This window comes from Capsicum annuum, chromosome 5, assembly GCF_002878395.1.
Source record: "Capsicum annuum cultivar UCD-10X-F1 chromosome 5, UCD10Xv1.1, whole genome shotgun sequence".
In the NCBI taxonomy this organism is placed as follows: Eukaryota; Viridiplantae; Streptophyta; class Magnoliopsida; order Solanales; family Solanaceae; genus Capsicum; species Capsicum annuum.
In genome coordinates, this window is record NC_061115.1 from 213304323 (window position 1) to 213323588 (window position 19266).

The window sequence follows — 19266 nt, forward strand, 5'->3', positions numbered from 1 at the left end:
TTTTTTTTTTTTTTTTTTTTTGAAAATTTACAGAGTTGGGATTGATTTGCCATCAATAGAAGTAAGATATGAACATCTAAATATTGAGGCAGATGCATATGCAGGAAGTAGAGCTTTGCCTACTTTTTTGAACTTCATGACCAACTTTGTTGAGGTAAAAATATGAAAAATTAACACTTTAGTTTAGTATTTCTATTTTGAAAGGGAGCCTTGGCATAACGGGTTTAGACTGTGGAAACAACCTCTTGCAGAAATGCAGGAAAACGTTGCGTACAACAGACCTTACGGTCCGGCAGTTCTCCTGACCCCGACTCTAGGGGAAACTTTAGTGTACTGGACTTTTTTTTTGTTTCATTTGATTAAAACTAACTTTTTTTTTTTTTAATGTTTTGTTCTGAAGACACTATTGAATTCTCTTCACATCCTTCCAAATAAAAAGAGGCAAATAACAATTCTCAAAGATGTAAGTGGTATTATTAAGCCATGTAGAATGACACTACTTTTGGGACCTCCAAGTTCTGGAAAAACTACTTTGTTATTAGCACTGGCTGGAAAACTTGATCCTGCTTTAAAGGTGAGATTTTTTGAATCGACAAATTCTTAAAATATAAATATGATTCGAAAGGATAAACTAAAGTTTTCGATCTTTCTGTGAATTCAGGTTACTGGTAAGGTGACTTATAATGGACATGAACTACATGAATTTGTACCACAAAGAACAGCTGTGTATATCAGCCAACATGACTTGCATATTGGAGAAATGACTGTAAGAGAAACTTTGGAATTTTCTGCAAGATGTCAAGGAGTTGGCTCGAGATTTGGTTAGTGTTTTCTTATAGCAATGTTCTAAACAAAATTTAGTTTTTACAAGTGAATTATGTATCTGTTTCGCGATGAAAGGCATAAATATTCATTTACTGAATTCATTTTGCTTAAAAATTGTATAGAGATGTTGGCTGAACTGTCAAGAAGAGAGAAAGCAGCTAATATCAAACCAGATCCTGATATCGACATCTACATGAAGGTAAGCCTAGAGATTGATCATCTTTAATTTAGTTATTCCCTCAGTTTCAATTTGTTTGTTTGGTTTTGATTTGATATGGAGCTAATTTACGAAAGTAAAGAAGACTTTTGAATCTTGTGGTCTTAAACTAAAGCTACGTAGAATGTACCAAAATGTCCTTTTAAGCTTGTAGTCTTAAACATTGCCATTAGTGGCAGAGTCAGAATTTTAGTTAAGGGTGTTCATATTTTCCGTTCTTTTTACAAGGGCAAAGAACTGTTTTGAAAAAAAAAAAGAAAATAAAGAACTGTTGCACTTGCCAAGGTTCTAACCCGAGTTGTTGATGCGGAAATGCACACTCTTGATCAATGGACTATGCTTCTCTAGCTTGTCAAGAGTGTGCAACAATATGTATATAACCATAAATATCTATTTTTAACCTATATACTTAAAAAAAAATTTCGACGAAGGGTGTTCATCTGACCAGTCTTCGGTAGCGGTAGCTCCACCCCTGTTGCCATATGGAATGTTGAAATTAAAGAGTTTCTAAAAACGGACAGAGGCGTTCTTTTCGAAACAGACAAAAAAGGAAAGTAAGTCAAGCAAATTGGAATGCAGAGAGTATTACTCTATTGAATATTAGGGGTACTTCGTCTTACATTATTTTTTGTCTTCATTGAAAATAATTTAGAATCTTGTTCTTTCTTGGGAAATGTAGGCTGCAGCAACAGAAGGACAGGAAGCTAATGTTGTTACAGATTATGTTCTTAAGGTAACATTTGCAATGTCCAATTATTTTTCACGTTAGCGTTTTTAATCTGTTGACGTAGGTAACCTGCCTTATTTTTCGGACTACTTATCTGCCGGTAACAATAATTGCTTCTAACTTCAATGTGCAGATATTGGGACTTGACATATGTGCTGATACTATGGTGGGAGATGAAATGATAAGGGGTATTTCAGGAGGACAAAAGAAACGTGTAACAACTGGTGAAATGCTTGTTGGACCATCAAAGGCGCTTTTCATGGATGAAATCTCAACTGGATTGGACAGTTCAACTACTTTCTCCATTGTCAATTCTCTAAGACAAACGGTGCAGCTGTTGAAGGGAACTGCTGTGATATCTTTGTTGCAGCCAGCCCCTGAGACTTACAACCTGTTTGATGACATTATTTTGTTGTCAGACGGATACATTGTCTATCAGGGTCCTCGAGAAGATGTTCTTGACTTCTTTGAATCCATGGGATTCAAATGCCCCGAGAGAAAAGGGGCAGCAGATTTCTTGCAAGAGGTAAGTCTTACAATAAAGTATAACCAACAAAGATTATAACGTTGAAGTGGGTGATCATCTCATCTAAAAGTTTAAACTTAGTGATAGCACGCTTTTATGTCGTTAATTATGTCTTCAACGCTCCCAATCATGTGTGGTGATGTGACTTAACCAATGACCTCTATCTATTATGATACTAAAAGTTTACGTTCTAAAACGTGGATGTCCAGGTAACATCAAAGAAGGACCAACAACAATATTGGGCTAAGAGGAATGAGCCTTATAGGTTTGTGACATCAAAAGAGTTTGCTGAGGCATATCAATCTTTCCATGTTGGAAGAAAACTCAGTGCTGAGCTCGCAACTCCGTATGACAAGAGTAAAAGCCACCCTGCTGCTTTGTCTACTCAGAAGTATGGTATAGGGACGAAACAATTGTTGAAGGTCTGTGCTGAACGAGAATTCCTACTAATGAAGAGGAACTCATTCGTTTACATCTTCAAGCTCTCTCAGGTACCTTTACTTGGTGAAACTACTATATATTACTATGTGGTTTGTCTCATAACTATGTACCAATTGTAATGGTCGCTTTGTTTCTCTAATGTTTTCTCAGCTAGCGGTTATGGCACTTATAACGATGAGTGTCTTTTTCCGAACTAAACTGCCCCGGGATGATATGGATGATGGTGGGATATATGCTGGTGCTCTCTTTTTCGTGGTCGTTATGATTATGTTTAATGGAATGGCTGAGATCGCCTTGACAATTTTCAAGCTTCCGGTCTACTTCAAGCAAAGGGACCTTCTCTTTTACCCTTCATGGGCTTATGCCCTTCCCACATGGATTCTCAAGATCCCTATAACATTTGTTGAGTGTGGTATGTGGACATTCCTCACATATTATGTCATGGGATTTGATCCAAATGTTTCGAGGTAAGCTAAGAAAATACACTACAAATCAATCAGGCGGCATTCACAATTCCGTGATTAATGTTAATCGACTATTCCTTTTGCAGATTGTTCAAACAGTTCTTGCTTCTCGTACTAGTACACCAGATGGCATCAGCATTGTTCCGATTCATTGGAGCAATGGGGAGAACAATGGGAGTAGCTAGCACTTTCGGAGCATTTGCTTTGCTTTTACAATTTGCACTGGGAGGATTTGTCCTTGCTAGAGGTATATTTTTCGGTTTTTGAAACAATTATATTTCTTATGGCCGACCATAACTTGTTCGGAACTGAAGCATAGTTATTGTTGTAATTCGATCTTTATTTATTTTCTATTTTTCCGATGCTGCAGAGGATGTGAAGAAATGGTGGATTTGGGGTTACTGGACTTCACCACTGATGTATTCCGTGAATTCAATTCTTGTGAATGAATTTGATGGAAAGAATTGGAAACATGTAAGTGCTTATGCATAACACATTGTGCATATCGTTCAATTTTCTCATATATGGATGCTAATATCCACTTAAAATGAACTAGATTGCGCCAAATGGAACCGAGCCCCTTGGAGCTGCAGTCGTAAGAGCTAGGGGATTCTTTCCAGATGCATACTGGTACTGGATAGGTTGTGGGGCACTTCTTGGATTCACGATGGTCTTCAACATCTTCTACAGTATTTCACTCGCTTACCTAGACCGTGAGTATCTCTACTTTTCTGTTGAAAAGATGAAAAAAATATTAAGTACTAACAAGAACGTAATTGCAGAAATCTCAATTTGATAGGTCTCTTTATTAATACCTTATTTCTTATATATAACTGCAGCATTTGGTAAGCCACAAGCTATGATATCAGAAGATGATGAGATTGCTGATAATGTTGAACTCACCGAAAGAAGTGAAACTGAGGGCCAGGATAAGAAGAAGGGAATGGTTCTTCCATTTGAACCCCATTCCATCACTTTTGATAATGTTGTATACTCCGTTGACATGCCTCAGGTAACTTTCCTGAAGTTGTCACTAGTAATATTAGTAACCAGTGAGACTTTACTTTCGTTAAACAGCTGACTTAACATTCCAATGACTTGCAGGAAATGAAGGAACAAGGTTCCGCTGAAGATAGATTAGTACTTCTGAAGGGCGTAAGTGGCGCTTTTAGGCCTGGTGTTCTCACAGCTTTGATGGGCGTTAGCGGAGCAGGTAAAACGACATTGATGGATGTCTTGGCCGGAAGGAAAACCGGAGGATATATTGATGGTGACATCAAGATTTCTGGATATCCGAAAAAGCAAGAAACCTTTGCACGTATTTCTGGTTACTGTGAGCAGAATGACATCCATTCGCCTTATGTTACAGTTTATGAGTCCTTGGTTTACTCAGCTTGGCTGCGTTTACCTCAAGATGTTGACGAAAACAAGAGAAAGGTCCGTTCCCCTAAATTCGTTCTCCATAACGATAATCTATCCTACTAATTGGTCAAACTTTCTAAAGAAGCATGCATGGCAACCACTAACACAATCGCTTCATTACCTATTTGCAGATGTTTGTTGACGAAGTTATGGAACTTGTAGAGCTAACTCCATTAAGATCAGCCTTAGTTGGATTGCCCGGAGTCAATGGTCTATCAACCGAGCAACGCAAACGGTTGACCATTGCAGTTGAACTGGTAGCAAACCCCTCTATCATCTTCATGGATGAACCGACTTCAGGGTTGGATGCAAGAGCTGCTGCCATTGTAATGAGAGCTGTTAGGAACACTGTCGATACTGGAAGAACCGTCGTCTGTACCATTCATCAGCCTAGCATCGACATTTTTGAAGCCTTTGATGAGGTGAGTTTATTAACCTTCCAAGACAATGAAACTAATATTTCCGTTTTCTTTTGCATCTGAATACTAAAGTAAACACAACTTTACAGCTATTTCTCATGAAACGAGGAGGCCAGGAGATATATGTTGGTCCTCTAGGTCGCCATTCTTGCCATTTGATAAAATACTTTGAGGTATGTTATCAGAACAAAAACAATGTTTTCTTTTTCGCCAAACTCATTATTAAGTACTAATATTTGTTTTATCTTGAATTCAGTCGATGCATGGAGTTAGTAAGATAAAAGAGGCTTACAATCCAGCAACGTGGATGTTAGAAGTCACAGCCTCATCTCAAGAAATGATGTTAGGGGTCGACTTTGCTGATTTATACAGGAATTCCGACCTCTACAAGAGGAACAAAGCGTTGATTGCAGAATTAAGTACGCCTCGTCCCGGTACAAAGGATCTGCATTTTGAAACTCAATTCTCACAGCCTTTTTGGACTCAATGTATGGCTTGTCTCTGGAAGCAACACTGGTCGTACTGGCGTAATCCAGCTTACACTGCAGTTAGATTCATTTTCACAACATTCATAGCAATTGTCTTTGGCACAATGTTTTGGGATCTTGGTACCAAAGTGTAAGCACCAATCACAATGACGAGTAAATGTTAACTTTAAAGAAAACATCTTATAGTATTTAAGCTAACTTATTCGAGCTTTGTTCATCATAGGAGTCGGAGCCAGGATCTTATCAACGCTATGGGATCCATGTATGCTGCAACTCTCTTCCTCGGTGTACAAAATTCATCATCAGTCCAGCCTGTTGTAGCCGTTGAGCGTACTGTATTTTACCGAGAAAAAGCTGCTGGAATGTATTCTGCTATACCTTATGCCTTTGGACAGGTAAACAGACAGTTCAATTTATCACAATTTATACATATTTTTGGAGCTAATTTCTCAGACGGTCACTCAACTTTGTATTGATACATGAAACTTGACTTTCTCACAGGTTTTCATCGAAATACCTTATGTATTTGTACAATCGGTTTTCTATGGTGTCATCGTGTATTCAATGATCGGATTTGAATGGACTGCTGCCAAATTCTTTTGGTACTTCTTCTTCATGTACTGCACCCTCTTGTACTTCACCTTCTATGGTATGATGACTGTGGCTATCACCCCGAACCAAAATGTTGCTTCTATTGTCGCGGCCTTCTTCTATGCAGCATGGAATCTCTTCTCAGGATTCATCGTTCCACGACCTGTAAGTTCTTAAAATCCATCGTTCTTTTACCCATGTAAACTAATCTGAAGCTCGAAAATATAACATGTTATCGTTGTCCTTTCTTTGCTGAAAACAGCGTATTCCAATATGGTGGAGATGGTACTACTGGGCATGCCCCGTTGCATGGACACTGTACGGTCTTGTTGCATCACAATTCGGAGACATTCAAACTAAACTTAGCGATGATGAAACTGTGGAACAATACTTGAGGCGTTATTTCGGATTCAAGCATGATTTTCTTGGCATAGTTGCAGCTGTGATAGTCGCGTTGCCTGTTATGTTTGCCTTGACATTTGCATTGTCCATTAAGGCATTCAACTTCCAGAGAAGATAAAAGACACTTGACCTACCAAAACTTATGTATAGGTCACAACTTGAAGTCTGAAGACTATTTCTTGTAACCTTTTTTTTTTAAATTATTACCACTATGTATGTATGTTTTTTTTTTCAAAATTTTCCTTATTGAATTCCAAGTTTTGTGTAGAAATAATTACTTAATGATAAATGAAAATGTTATATACCATCAATTTTTCTTTCGTAGTTGTGGAAATGAAAGTAAGAACCATGCGCGTGGATGAAAAATCAAGCTTATATTGAACGGTGACATTTGAGTATTCTAAATTTTCCTCAATATTTATTCAGAATCTAGTCAAGTCAACGTATTCACCAAAAAAAATAGTTGAAAAATAAAAAGACCACATTTGCGTTAATGTATGCTGAACTTACTCCTATATAAGTGGTTTACCTTTTAGTCTAATGGACACAATAATTCTTTTGTTCTATATGGTATTATCATTATACAAAAACTTGAAAGAGCACAAATTTTTTTAAAAATTTGGGCATCTCCCAATACTTTTTTATGTTCATTTGGACATGATACAAGTATTGGAGACAACATTTTCAGTTAAAAGGAAAAGAGATTAGCCTTTAGATCGATCAAGTGTACATTGGTTCGCGATGGAGGCTCCGAATCTTAACAATTTTAGAGGTAGTATGAGGGAAAGTTTAAGGGATAATGCTAGTAACTCCATATTTTCGCGATCAACGAGAGATGAAGATGATGAAGAGGCTCTTAGATGGGCTGCATTAGAGAAATTGCCAACGTTTAATCGAATGAGAAAAGGTTTATTGTTTGGACCAGAAGGTGAAGCTATTGAAGTTGATACAAATAATATTGGACATCAAGAAAGGAAGAATTTGCTTGATAGACTTGTTAAGGTTGCTGATGAAGATAATGAAAAGTTCTTGTTGAAACTCAAGGATAGAATTGAGACGTAAGTTGAGATAATTTTATGTATAGTTTGTTTGTTTTTCATTCGAGAAATCTTGGCGCGACGGTAAGAGTTGTTTCTGTGTAATTAGAAGGTCACGAGTTGGTCTAGACTGAGAGTTGTAAAAATAGCCTTGTGCATAGTTTGTTTGTCATTCGAGAAATCTTGGGGCAATGGTAAGAGCTGTTTTTGTGTGACTAGAAAGGTCACGAGCTGGTCTAGACTTCAAGTTGTAAAAATAGCCTCTTATAGAATGTGAAGTAAATCTAGGTATACCAGACACAACGTGGTATAATTCTTAGGGGAGCGTGCGCATAATAAGAGTTGTGATTGTGTGTCCAGGGATCAAGGTTTAAGCCGTGATAACAATCTCTTGTAGGCGGAGTTAGAATGTTAGGGGCCATTTGGCCATGGTTTTTTTTTTCTTTTTTAACTTTTCTCAGAACCGACTCTCGAAAATCATGTTTGGCCATAATATCTCAGAATTCAATTTAAAGTTTGAATTCCAGATTTTGAAACCCACCAAAAAAATTATTTTCACTCCAAATCACCCACAAAATTTAAAAATAACTCAAATTTATATTTAGAGTCAAACGCTTTTTAAATTTCATAATTTTCATCGTCAAACGAGCCCTTAAATTTATGGGTTTTGAACGGCACATTCTTTTTACTTACTGAATTTTAAATAAAATATTTTTACATATTAACCCCTTTTAAAAAAAATAAAAAAATAAAATACAAATACATGATTTAAGTCAAAGTTACTAATGCTCTACTCTTGATCTTTCCTCGGACCGAGGCATAACGAAAACTTAGTGCATCCAAACTTTTTCTAATTTGAGTTGAGTTTTCCTTTTCTATTTTTATTTGATTAGTATTTAACTTTTTCTCTTTCTTTTTTTTTCAAAAAAAAAAAAAAATTGAAAAAATTACAGAGTTGGAATTGATTTGCCATCAATAGAAGTGAGATATGAGCATCTAAACATTGATGCAGATGCATATGTAGGAAGCAGAGCTTTGCCTACTTTTATCAACTTTATGACCAACTTTGTTGAGGTAAAAATATGAAATAAAATTTCAACATTTAACATTTCTATTTCCTTCAAGAATTATGGTAAAAACCACATTTAAATTATCATTTTTGGACGAGTTTCATACTTAAACTATTCATTATTTTTTTTACCTAGATAAATTATTAGTACTCCTTTTGTATTAAAATGATACTGAGTTGGCCAAATATTATTTCTGCTAGACAATAAACATGTGTAGGCCAACTCAGCATCCTAGTGCGTTTTGATACAAAGGAAATGATAGTTTAAGTAGGTAAATTGAAATAATGAATAGTTAAGGTATAAAAGTCATGAAAATGCGAGTTAAGGTGAAAAGTAAAATATCTAGTAGCCCTGAATTATGATCAAATTTATTACGACACACTCCAACTTCATATGAGGTCTATTATCCCTGAACTCAATTTTAGTATATTTTTGTCACCCTTTTTAGCTGATGTCGCATCTTTTTAGCTGACGTGATACTTTTAACGTGAATCTCATTTTTATGTAATAAACATGTTAGCACAAAAGGGGATAAAAATATGTTAAAATTGAGTTCAGTGGGTAATAAAAAGTTGGAGTGTGGCGTAAGAATTTTGATCATAATTCGAGGGGGAGCTGAATGCTTATCTCTAAGGTAAATGAAAAAAGTTTAGATGTGTTTTTGATAGTTAACTGTTGTTTTTAATTGAAACTAACTTCTTTTTTTCTTTCCAATTTTTTTTGGTCCAAAGACATTCTTGAATTCTGTTCACATACTTCCAAGTAGAAAGAGGCAAATAACAATTCTCAAAGATTTAAGTGGTATGATTAAGCCCTCCAGAATGACACTACTTTTGGGACCTCCAAGTTCTGGAAAGACTACTTTGTTATTAGCTTTGGCTGGAAAACTTGATCCTACTTTAAAGGTGAGATTTTCTCAATTTAATACGCAATATAACTGGTAGTTACATAAAATAAAGCCTTATAATCTGATTTTTTCAAACATATCGAGAGTTTTAGTGTAACGTGTCATTTTTACTATGCTATGTATATTTTCCTTCATGTTGGTGTGACTAACAAATTACAAATATATGTAATATGTCACTAACTTATTAGGAGTACTACTAGTAGTAAGTAATATTTTTGGAGTTTAAATTTTATGCACCGTCAATATATATCTTTCAGGATGATAGGTAAGCTTTCTTAAAATGTGGAGTTTGAGATCTTGAAAATAAACTAAAGAGATAATATCAATTACCCTCCTGAATTATACTCAAAAATTTCATGACACACCTTAACTTAAAGGGGTCCTATTACCACTGAACTAATTAAAAGTGTAAATTTGAAATCCTTAATGCCCACGTGGTGCCTATGTGGCACATACGTGACACAACACATTGAAATGTCTACGTAGGCACACGTGTATGCCATGTATGTGCCACATAGGCATCACATAGGTAATAAGAGTGTCAAAATTATACTTTTAATTAATTCAGGAATAATAGGATATAGTTCATGAGTAATTGGGTATTTTTTCTAAACTAAAATTGCCTATTATGGTGTAATTTTTTTTTGACTGATAGTGTATAGTACTTAAATTCGCGTCTTTCAAGTACTTTCTTAAATAAAAAATTTAAAGTAATTTGGTGAATTTAAAAATAAATTATCTTATAAAAGATTTGTCTTATATGCACCAACTATATAATTGAATCTATTACAGAATCATTACAATTTAACCTACTAATTTTACCTTTAATTACCTCAAAATTGACTTAATACTATAATTTTTTAAGAGATAAGTATAGTATCCTCGAACTATGTTAAAGTTGCTACGACACATCTCAATTTTACAGAATCCTATTATCCTGAACTTCATTTTAGCATATTTTTATCACCTTTTTTGCATTGACATGACACATTTATTACATAAAATAGAGTCCACATTAAAGGTGCCATGTCACCTAAAAAATTGACAAAAATATACTAAAATTTAGTTTGGCCCGTAAAATTGAAGTGTATCGTAACAAATTTGACCATAGTTTAGGGACTAGATGCTTTACTCATTTTTTACATTGTCAAATTCATAGAAGTAGAACCCTTTTATAACCAGGGCGGTCAAGTAGCGGGATCTGGAAAGAATCGTATAACAGAAGTCTATTATATGCAGTCTTACCATGCATTTCTAGTGGAGGCTGTTTCCATGAATTGAACCGGCGATAACAACTTTACCAGTTACTCCAATCCTTTTATAAATAATTTTTTTTATTAAAAAAAAAAAGAAAAGCTAAAGTTTTTCCTTTATTTGGGAAATTCAGGTTACTGGGAATGTGACATACAATGGACATGAACTATATGAATTTGTGCCACAAAAAACAGCTGTTTATATCAGTCAACATGACTTGCATATTGGAGAAATGACTGTAAGGGAAACTTTGGAATTTTCTGCAAGATGCCAAGGAGTTGGCCCTAGATATGGTTAGTATAATTTTTTTAAAAAAATAATGCAATTTTTATAAGTGACTTTTATTTATTTTTTGAGTTAAAAGGGTTTAAAAACACCTAAATTATTACTTTTCGCGAGTTTCATACCTCAACTATTAATTCCTTTATATTAAAAACACCTCAGGACCGTGTAGGTCAACTCAATATCAAGGTGTGTTTTTGTCTGTATATGACTCTGGTGTCTGGACCAGATTCACGCGCCTTGACTAATTCCAATGGATGCGTGCCACCTCCCACCAGGTTCAAGTAACTCTATCCACCGAGACTAGAACAAATGGGAAGAAATCACCTAATATTTTTTTCTCTGCTGAAATTTGAACCTTCTTTATTGACTACTAGGCCACACCCTTAAGTGCCATCGAGGTGTGTTTTAATACAAAGGGAGTGGTAGTTAAGGTATGATACTCACTAGCAGGTGATAGTTTGGCTAGTAAATAGAATAATGGATAGTTGAGATATGAAACTCGCGAAAACGTGATAGTTTAGGTAAGTAAATAGAACAATGAATAGTTGAGATATGAAACTCGCGAAAAGGTGATAGTTTAGGTAGATAAATAGAAGAACGGATAATTAAGATATGAAACACGCGAAAAAGCTGATAGTTTAGGCAGGTAATAAAACAATGGATAGTTGAGACATTAACTCGCGAAAAAGTGATAGTTAAAGAAGGTAAATAGAACGACAGATAGTTGATGCATGAAACTCGCAAAAAGGTGATAGTTTAGATGCTTTTTATCATCATTAGCTCTTCTTATTTGCACTGATAACATATATATTTGTTTATGTTTCTTTTTGTATTTGAAAACTGGTACAGAGATGTTGGCTGAACTATCAAGAAGAGAGAAAGCATCTAAAATCAAACCAGATCCTGATATTGATATCTACATGAAGGTAAGAATACTAAATCTTTTAGCTAAGTTGCTTGGACTCTCCAAAAATGTTACTGCACTCATGTCGGATCCTCCAAAAATGTCCTACTTTTGAAGGATCCAACATGCACCCCATGACATTTTTCAAGAGTCCGAGCAACGTAGTCGTTTAGTATATTTACATTTATAGTTTTAATTTTTATTGTTTTTGGGAATGTAGGCTTCAGTTACAAAAGGACAGGAAGCCAATGTTGTTACAGATTATGTTCTTAAGGTAACATTTACAATCCAAATACTTTGCTTAATAAGGATTTAATGTATATAGTGCTTTTTAACTTGTTGTAAATGATAACCTATCTTATGGACGTTATCTATAGTTATCTTCCAGTAACAGTAATTTCGCTTCCATTTGCAGATTTTGGGACTGGATGTCTGTGCGGATACTATGGTTGGAGATGAAATGTTAAGGGGTATTTCAGGGGGGCAAAAGAAGCGTGTAACAACGGGTGAAATGCTTGTTGGACCAGCAAAGGCGCTTTTCATGGATGAAATCTCAACTGGATTGGACAGTTCAACTACTTTTTCCATTGTCAATTCGCTAAGACAATCGGTGCAGCTGTTGAAGGGAACTGCTGTGATTTCTCTGTTGCAGCCTGCCCCTGAGACTTACAACTTGTTTGATGACATAATTTTGTTATCAGATGGCTACATTGTCTATCAGGGCGCTCGAGAAGCCGTTCTTGAATTCTTTGAATCCATGGGATTCAAGTGCCCCGAGAGAAAAGGAGTGGCTGATTTCTTGCAAGAGGTATGTGACATTGTGTTGAATTGTCCAATTATTGTATCTTAAAGTTTATACTGTTAGAGAGAGCACACTTTTTATAGTTCATTATTTCCTCAATGTGTCCCTTCACGTATCACTCTGATTATTTTTCATGGGTGGTGATGAGACGTCACAAACGACCTTTGTATATTATGATACTATGTTGAAGAGTGTGACTGTAAAAGCTTAATATGTTAGATATACCATACATTTATATATGAAGTTTAGTTTCTAAATTGTGGGAGTATTAAATTACTTCTTGCAGGTAACTTCGAAGAAGGATCAACAACAATATTGGGCTAAGAAGAATGAGCCTTACAGGTTTGTCGCGTCAAAAGAATTTGCTGAGGCATATCAGTCTTTCCATGTTGGGAAGAAACTCGCTGATGAGCTTGCAACTCCATATGACAAGAGCAAAAGCCACCCTGCTGCTTTGTGTACTAAGAAGTATGGAATAGGGACGAAACAAATGTTGAAGGTCTGCGCTGAACGAGAATTCCTACTAATGAAGAGGAACGCATTTGTTTACATATTCAAGATGTTTCAGGTACTGACTACTTGATCTACTAGAAATATATGTGTGTTTGCCATTGCATAACCATATACCAATGACTAATTCTCCTTGTTTCTGCATTATTTTCTCAGCTCGCGGTAATGGCACTTATAACGATGACCGTCTTTTTTCATACTAAGATGCCCCGAGATAATATGGATGATGGAGGGATGTATGCTGGTGCTCTTTTTTTCGTGGTCGTTATGATTATGTTTAACGGAATGGCTGAGATTAACCTGACAATTTTAAAGCTTCCCGTCTTCTTCAAGCAAAGGGACCTTCTCTTTTTCCCTTCATGGGCTTATGCCCTTCCCACCTGGATTCTCAGAATTCCTATAACATTTATCGAATGTGCTATGTGGACATTCATCACATATTATGTCATGGGTTTTGATCCAGAGGTTTCAAGGTAAGGAAAGAAAATGAAAGTACAAACTAATAATGTTAGATTGCCTTTAGAATTTCATGATTATTAAGGGACTACCGTTTTGCAGATTGTTCAAACAATTCTTTCTTCTCGTACTTGTACACCAGATGGCATCTGGATTGTACAGATTCATTGGAGCAGCGGGAAGAACTATGGGAGTCGCTAGCACATTTGGAGCATTTGCACTGGTTTTACAATTTGCATTGTCTGGATTTGTTCTCTCGAGAGGTATATTTTATGATGTTCGCTGAAATTCTTTTTTCGTGTCCAATCAGATCTATATTTATTTCTATTTTCCATGATGCTACAGAGGATGTGAAGAAATGGTGGATCTGGGGTTACTGGATCTCACCATTAATGTATTCTGTGAATTCAATTCTTGTGAATGAATTTGATGGAAAGAAATGGAAACGCGTAAGCTTTTTATCCCAAACCACATGCAAATAGCTAAGTTTCTCATATATGGATGCTCATATCCACTTTTAATTAAAACAGATGGCGACAAATGGAAATGAGACACTCGGACATGCAGTAGTAAGAGCTCGCGGATTCTTTCCAGATGCATATTGGTACTGGATAGGTGTTGGGGCACTTATCGCATTTGTAATAATCTTCAACTTCTGCTACAGTATCGGACTCGCTTACCTGAAGCGTGAGTTTCTTTGGTGCCTTTACTTCCCCCTTGAAAAGAAAAATGACACGGACTAAGACCGGAGAAAAGAATTTAGCTCTTTGGTGCCTTTACTTCCCCCTTGAAAAGAAAAATGACACGGACTAAGACCGGAGAAAAGAATTTAGCTCTAGAATACTCATTTTAACCGGTCTCTTTTATGACATTAAGGATTTTTACAAAGGATGCTAATACCGTATTTCTTATATATCTTCAGCTTTCGGTAAGCCACAAGCTATGATATCAGAAGACGATGAGAATGCTGATAATGTTCGACTCATTGAGGGAAGTGAAACTGAGGGTCGGGACAAGAAGAGGGGAATGGTTCTTCCATTTGAACCACATTCCATCACTTTTGATAATGTTGTATACTCCGTTGACATGCCTCAGGTGAATTTTCAGAAATTGTCACTATTAATATTCGCGAGTCGTGAGGTTTTATTTTCTATGAACAGCTAACTTAACATTCGAATGAATTGCAGGAAATAAAAGACCAAGGTTCCACTGAAGATAGATTGGTACTTCTAAAGGGTGTGAGTGGAGCTTTCAGGCCAGGAGTTCTCACAGCTTTGATGGGCGTTAGTGGTGCTGGTAAAACAACATTGATGGATGTGTTGGCTGGAAGGAAAACAGGAGGATATATTGACGGTGACATCGAGATTTCTGGATATCCGAAGAAGCAAGAAACCTTTGCACGTATATCTGGTTATTGTGAGCAGAATGACATCCATTCGCCTTATGTTACAGTTTATGAGTCCTTGGTTTACTCAGCTTGGCTGCGTTTACCTCATGATGTTGACAAAAACAAGAGAAAGGTCGGTTCCCCTAAATCCTTTCTCCATAAAATTGGTTGAACATATTAAGGAACATGTATGGCAGGAAACAACACAATTGATATATCACCTCTCTGCAGATGTTTGTTGAGGAAGTTATGGAACTTGTGGAGCTAACTCCGTTAAGATCAGCTTTAGTCGGATTGCCCGGAGTGAATGGTCTATCAACCGAGCAACGCAAGAGGCTGACCATTGCAGTTGAACTGGTAGCAAACCCCTCTATCATCTTCATGGATGAACCTACTTCAGGGTTGGATGCAAGAGCTGCTGCCATTGTAATGAGAGCCGTTAGGAACACTGTTGATACAGGAAGAACCGTCGTCTGTACCATTCATCAACCTAGCATCGACATTTTTGAAGCCTTTGATGAGGTAGTTTATTAGTCTTCGAAGATAATATTTGTTTCCTCTTTTTCTTTGCCACCTGATACTAAAAGTGAACACGGATTTGCAGCTATTTCTAATGAAGCGAGGAGGACAGGAGATATACGTTGGTCCTCTGGGTCGCTGTTCTTGCCAGTTGATCAAATACTTCGAGGTATGTTAACAAAGAAAATGATGTGTTCTCTTTTTCCGATTTTGTATAATCAAATATTGATCTTAGTTTCGTCTTAAATTCAGTCGATGCCTGGAGTTAGTAAGATAAAGGATGCTTATAATCCAGCAACTTGGATGTTAGAAGTCACAGCCACATCTCAAGAAATGGCGTTAGGAGTTGACTTTGCTGATTTGTACAAGAATTCCGACCTCTACAGGAGGAACAAAGCCTTGATTGCTGAACTAAGTACACCTCGTCCTGGTACAAAGGATCTGCATTTTGAAACTCAATTTTCACAGCCTTTCTGGACTCAATGTATGGCATGTCTTTGGAAGCAATATCTGTCGTACTGGCGTAACCCATCTTACACATCAGTTAGATTCCTCTTCACAGTATTCCTAGCACTTATCTTTGGCACAATGTTCTGGGATCTTGGCACCAAAGTGTAAGTAAAATCACAATGAGAAGTAAATACGTTGCTAGAAAAAACGTCAACTTCCCATAATACTTAGCTAAACTTTTCGAGCTTCATTGATCTTAGGAGTCGGAGCCAGGATCTTTTAAACGCTATGGGATCTATGTATGCTGCAACGCTCTTTCTTGGTGTTCAAAACTCATCGTCAGTCCAGCCTGTTGTAGCCGTTGAGCGTACTGTATTTTACAGAGAAAGAGCTGCTGGAATGTATTCTGCTTTACCTTATGCCTTTGGACAGGTAAACAGATGGTTCAATTTTGCAACAATATATACATATTTCAGCTTTTAAGAAAGAGAGTTCATATTTACTTTCCTGCAGGTTGTCATTGAAATACCTTACGTATTTGTACAAGCTGCTTTCTATGGTATCATTGTGTATGCAATGATCGGATTCGAATGGACTGCTGCCAAGTTCTTTTGGTACTTCTTCATCATGTATTTCACTCTCTTGTACTTCACCTTCTATGGCATGATGACTGTCGCTGTTACCCCAAATCAAAATGTTGCATCTATTGTCGCGGCCTTCTTCTATGCAGTATGGAATCTCTTCTCAGGATTCATCGTTCCACGACCTGTAAGTCTTTGAAACTCCTTCATTTCCATAGTACTGTTTATCCACACAATCTAAAACAGAATCCCAAAAAAATGACATGTTATCATTCTTTTTCTTTGCTAAAAACAGCGTATTCCAATATGGTGGAGATGGTACTACTGGCTTTGCCCTGTCGCCTGGACCTTGTACGGTCTTGTTGCATCACAATTCGGAGACCTACAAAATAAACTTAGCGATGATGAAAATGTGGAACAATTCTTGGCGCGTTATTTTGGATTTGAGCATGATTTTCTTGGAGTCGTTGCAGCAATTATCGTTGCATGTCCTTTTATTTTCGCCTTCATGTTTGCATTTGCCATTAAGACATTCAACTTCCAAAAAAGATAAGAGAGTTCACTGTACAAAGATTGTTTCTTGTAGCTATTTATACAAGTTTTGTTGTACAAACAAATAATTTGTTCATTAGTAAATGAAAAATATACAAGGAATTTACACCTTGTTTTGATTATCATCTTCTTACTTTCCCCTTCACAAATTCTATTGCAAATGAAAATTGTATTTGCATTCTACCCTTCAGAAAAGGGATCTTACACATGACTAGTGGCGTATGCAGAATTTTGCATAAGCAGTATTCATCTATTATTACAACTCAACTTATATAAGAATTTGGAACTAGGGTTGTAATTAGAGGTTTTGAACCTTTGCTTTTCACACCAAATTGATGTTTGCTAGAAATAGATGTCCTACCAAGACGAAATTTGGAACTTGCTATCCTCTTACCTAGTAGGCAGAGATTTACCTCCATGGAAAGGATGATTCATTTGGATCGACATGAGAGTGGAACCTTTGTCATAATTCTTCACTGTTCATTTTGCATCTGAAGATCCCAACTTGTCTCATATGACCTTGGAGCAATGGTCCAGTTGTCTCCGTGTGACCTATAGGTCATAGATGGTCAAATGGCACGCGATTAATTAGAACTCAAGTTGTTGAGACCGATCGGCCCAAAACTATTTAGAAACCTTCATTTAAAACAAAAGTGCCCAGTTGTCTCAAATAGATGCCTATTTTTCCCCTCATCAACTCCATTTTGAGAGGACGTATTAACTCATGAAAACTGGTGGAGAATATCATGTTGTCTCGTGTATGACTGGGACAATTCTGACATATATTTTAATAGCAATATCACTACTTAGACTACATACCGAGACATTGAATTGTTGTTGTGTAATCGAAAGCTATAAATAATATTGAAATTATCGATATGTGATTTATAGCACCTGAATTAATCACCACAATTATTTAATTAGTGATGACACGTGTATTATTCGACTCAACATAGGCATTAAATGGATATACTCCTTTGATAATTTCTAATGATGAGAAAATTTAACAAAGTACTCAGCTAAAATCAAAATTGTTTTATCAAAGTATGAACTAAGACCCACCACTCCAAATATTTGATTGTTCTTCGACGTGCGATATGAAGTCATGATTTTAAGTTAGAGTTTGGACATGAAATTTGGGATCATAATTTCAAATCATGATTTTAAATTTTTTTAAAATGTAAAATTTGACCCATACATTGATATTTCTTAAAAAAAAAAAAGATTCATCATTCTAAATTTTGCAAAAAAAAAAAAAACTCATGTTTGACATGAAGAGTTATTTGTACTATATGAAAGGATTATATTAAGAATAGTTATTTACCACGCCATGTTGTTGACTTTTGGATCTTTATAAAATTAGTTGTATTTGAAATTTTGTAATTATAAATATTCATTTATAAATGAAACATATTGATATACGATTATCAATTAGGCGCTTTGGAATATTTCAATATTTTATTTATGCACTATTTAATAAGATTCTATGAGTGGTTAATAGTTTTCACAATTTGTGGGAAGTTTTTTAAGTTTATGAAGAAAAATATAATTTAATAAAATCTAAATTACATATACAAATAAAATTTCAACTTCATCTCAATTTAATTACATATCATAATTTCATATCATGTGTTCAAACGACATAGACTTAACAAGAGCACAAATAGCACACAAATATATATATATATATGAAAAAAATCATAATGGTCAGAATACTATATAGTCAAGAAAAAAGGACCAAATTTTTTCTTTTCAAAATTTCAAAAGTCGACAAAATATTCTTACTATAAATAACTAAAGATTCAAATTTCCAACCTTCAGAAAAACTCAAATGCCTCTAACATTCAAATGTTAATAAGCTCTGATACCATGTTGGAAGGGAGGTTATGAAAAATTTGTTATTTATTACTCTTTCTAATTTTTTTAGTTGTTGTAAGATATTTTAAAATAATTAAATAAATATTTTATATTACTTTAGGATAAAGAAATTCTGTATGGATTCACTTGTCCATATAAATTGTGAGGTCTAT

The 19266-nt window shown here is 35.7% G+C and overlaps 2 protein-coding genes across 2 annotated transcripts in view; both read left to right on the top strand.

Annotated features, from left to right (window-relative positions):
- The window catches only part of LOC107871249 (pleiotropic drug resistance protein 1), an 8010-nt gene extending 1177 nt beyond the window's left edge, over positions 1 to 6833 (top strand). The window contains exons 2-20 of the mRNA XM_016718131.2: positions 34 to 154; positions 401 to 574; positions 662 to 821; positions 948 to 1024; positions 1722 to 1775; positions 1903 to 2295; positions 2505 to 2786; positions 2887 to 3203; positions 3287 to 3447; positions 3571 to 3674; positions 3757 to 3913; positions 4040 to 4212; positions 4305 to 4637; positions 4754 to 5044; positions 5131 to 5214; positions 5298 to 5659; positions 5753 to 5924; positions 6031 to 6285; positions 6383 to 6833. Of these exons, the coding sequence (XP_016573617.2) occupies positions 34 to 154; positions 401 to 574; positions 662 to 821; positions 948 to 1024; positions 1722 to 1775; positions 1903 to 2295; positions 2505 to 2786; positions 2887 to 3203; positions 3287 to 3447; positions 3571 to 3674; positions 3757 to 3913; positions 4040 to 4212; positions 4305 to 4637; positions 4754 to 5044; positions 5131 to 5214; positions 5298 to 5659; positions 5753 to 5924; positions 6031 to 6285; positions 6383 to 6640 (3928 nt within the window). The 3' untranslated portion in view covers positions 6641 to 6833. The remainder of the gene's footprint in view (positions 1 to 33; positions 155 to 400; positions 575 to 661; positions 822 to 947; positions 1025 to 1721; positions 1776 to 1902; positions 2296 to 2504; positions 2787 to 2886; positions 3204 to 3286; positions 3448 to 3570; positions 3675 to 3756; positions 3914 to 4039; positions 4213 to 4304; positions 4638 to 4753; positions 5045 to 5130; positions 5215 to 5297; positions 5660 to 5752; positions 5925 to 6030; positions 6286 to 6382) is intronic.
- Positions 6834 to 6971: 138 nt separating this feature from the next.
- On the top strand, positions 6972 to 17358 carry LOC107871250 (pleiotropic drug resistance protein 1-like). The gene is made up of 20 exons (XM_016718132.2): positions 6972 to 7580; positions 8513 to 8633; positions 9361 to 9534; positions 10924 to 11083; positions 11925 to 12001; positions 12200 to 12253; positions 12395 to 12787; positions 13068 to 13349; positions 13448 to 13764; positions 13850 to 14010; positions 14093 to 14196; positions 14278 to 14434; positions 14670 to 14842; positions 14935 to 15267; positions 15366 to 15656; positions 15739 to 15822; positions 15906 to 16267; positions 16364 to 16535; positions 16617 to 16871; positions 16980 to 17358. The coding sequence occupies exons 1-20, from the start codon at positions 7264 to 7266 to the stop codon at positions 17235 to 17237; spliced, it is 4245 nt and encodes a 1414-aa protein (XP_016573618.2). The 5' UTR covers positions 6972 to 7263; the 3' UTR covers positions 17238 to 17358.
- The last annotated feature ends 1908 nt before the right edge of the window (positions 17359 to 19266 follow it).

Excerpts from the sequence above, each read along its gene's own strand:
- LOC107871250 (XM_016718132.2), top strand. The coding sequence starts at position 7,264 with ATGGAGGCTCCGAATCTTAACAATTTTAGAGGTAGTATGAGGGAAAGT. Across the intron at positions 12,254-12,394 it reads TTACAGATTATGTTCTTAAG|ATTTTGGGACTGGATGTCTG; the intron begins GTAACATTTACA and ends TTCCATTTGCAG. Across the intron at positions 14,843-14,934 it reads ACTCCGTTGACATGCCTCAG|GAAATAAAAGACCAAGGTTC; the intron begins GTGAATTTTCAG and ends AATGAATTGCAG.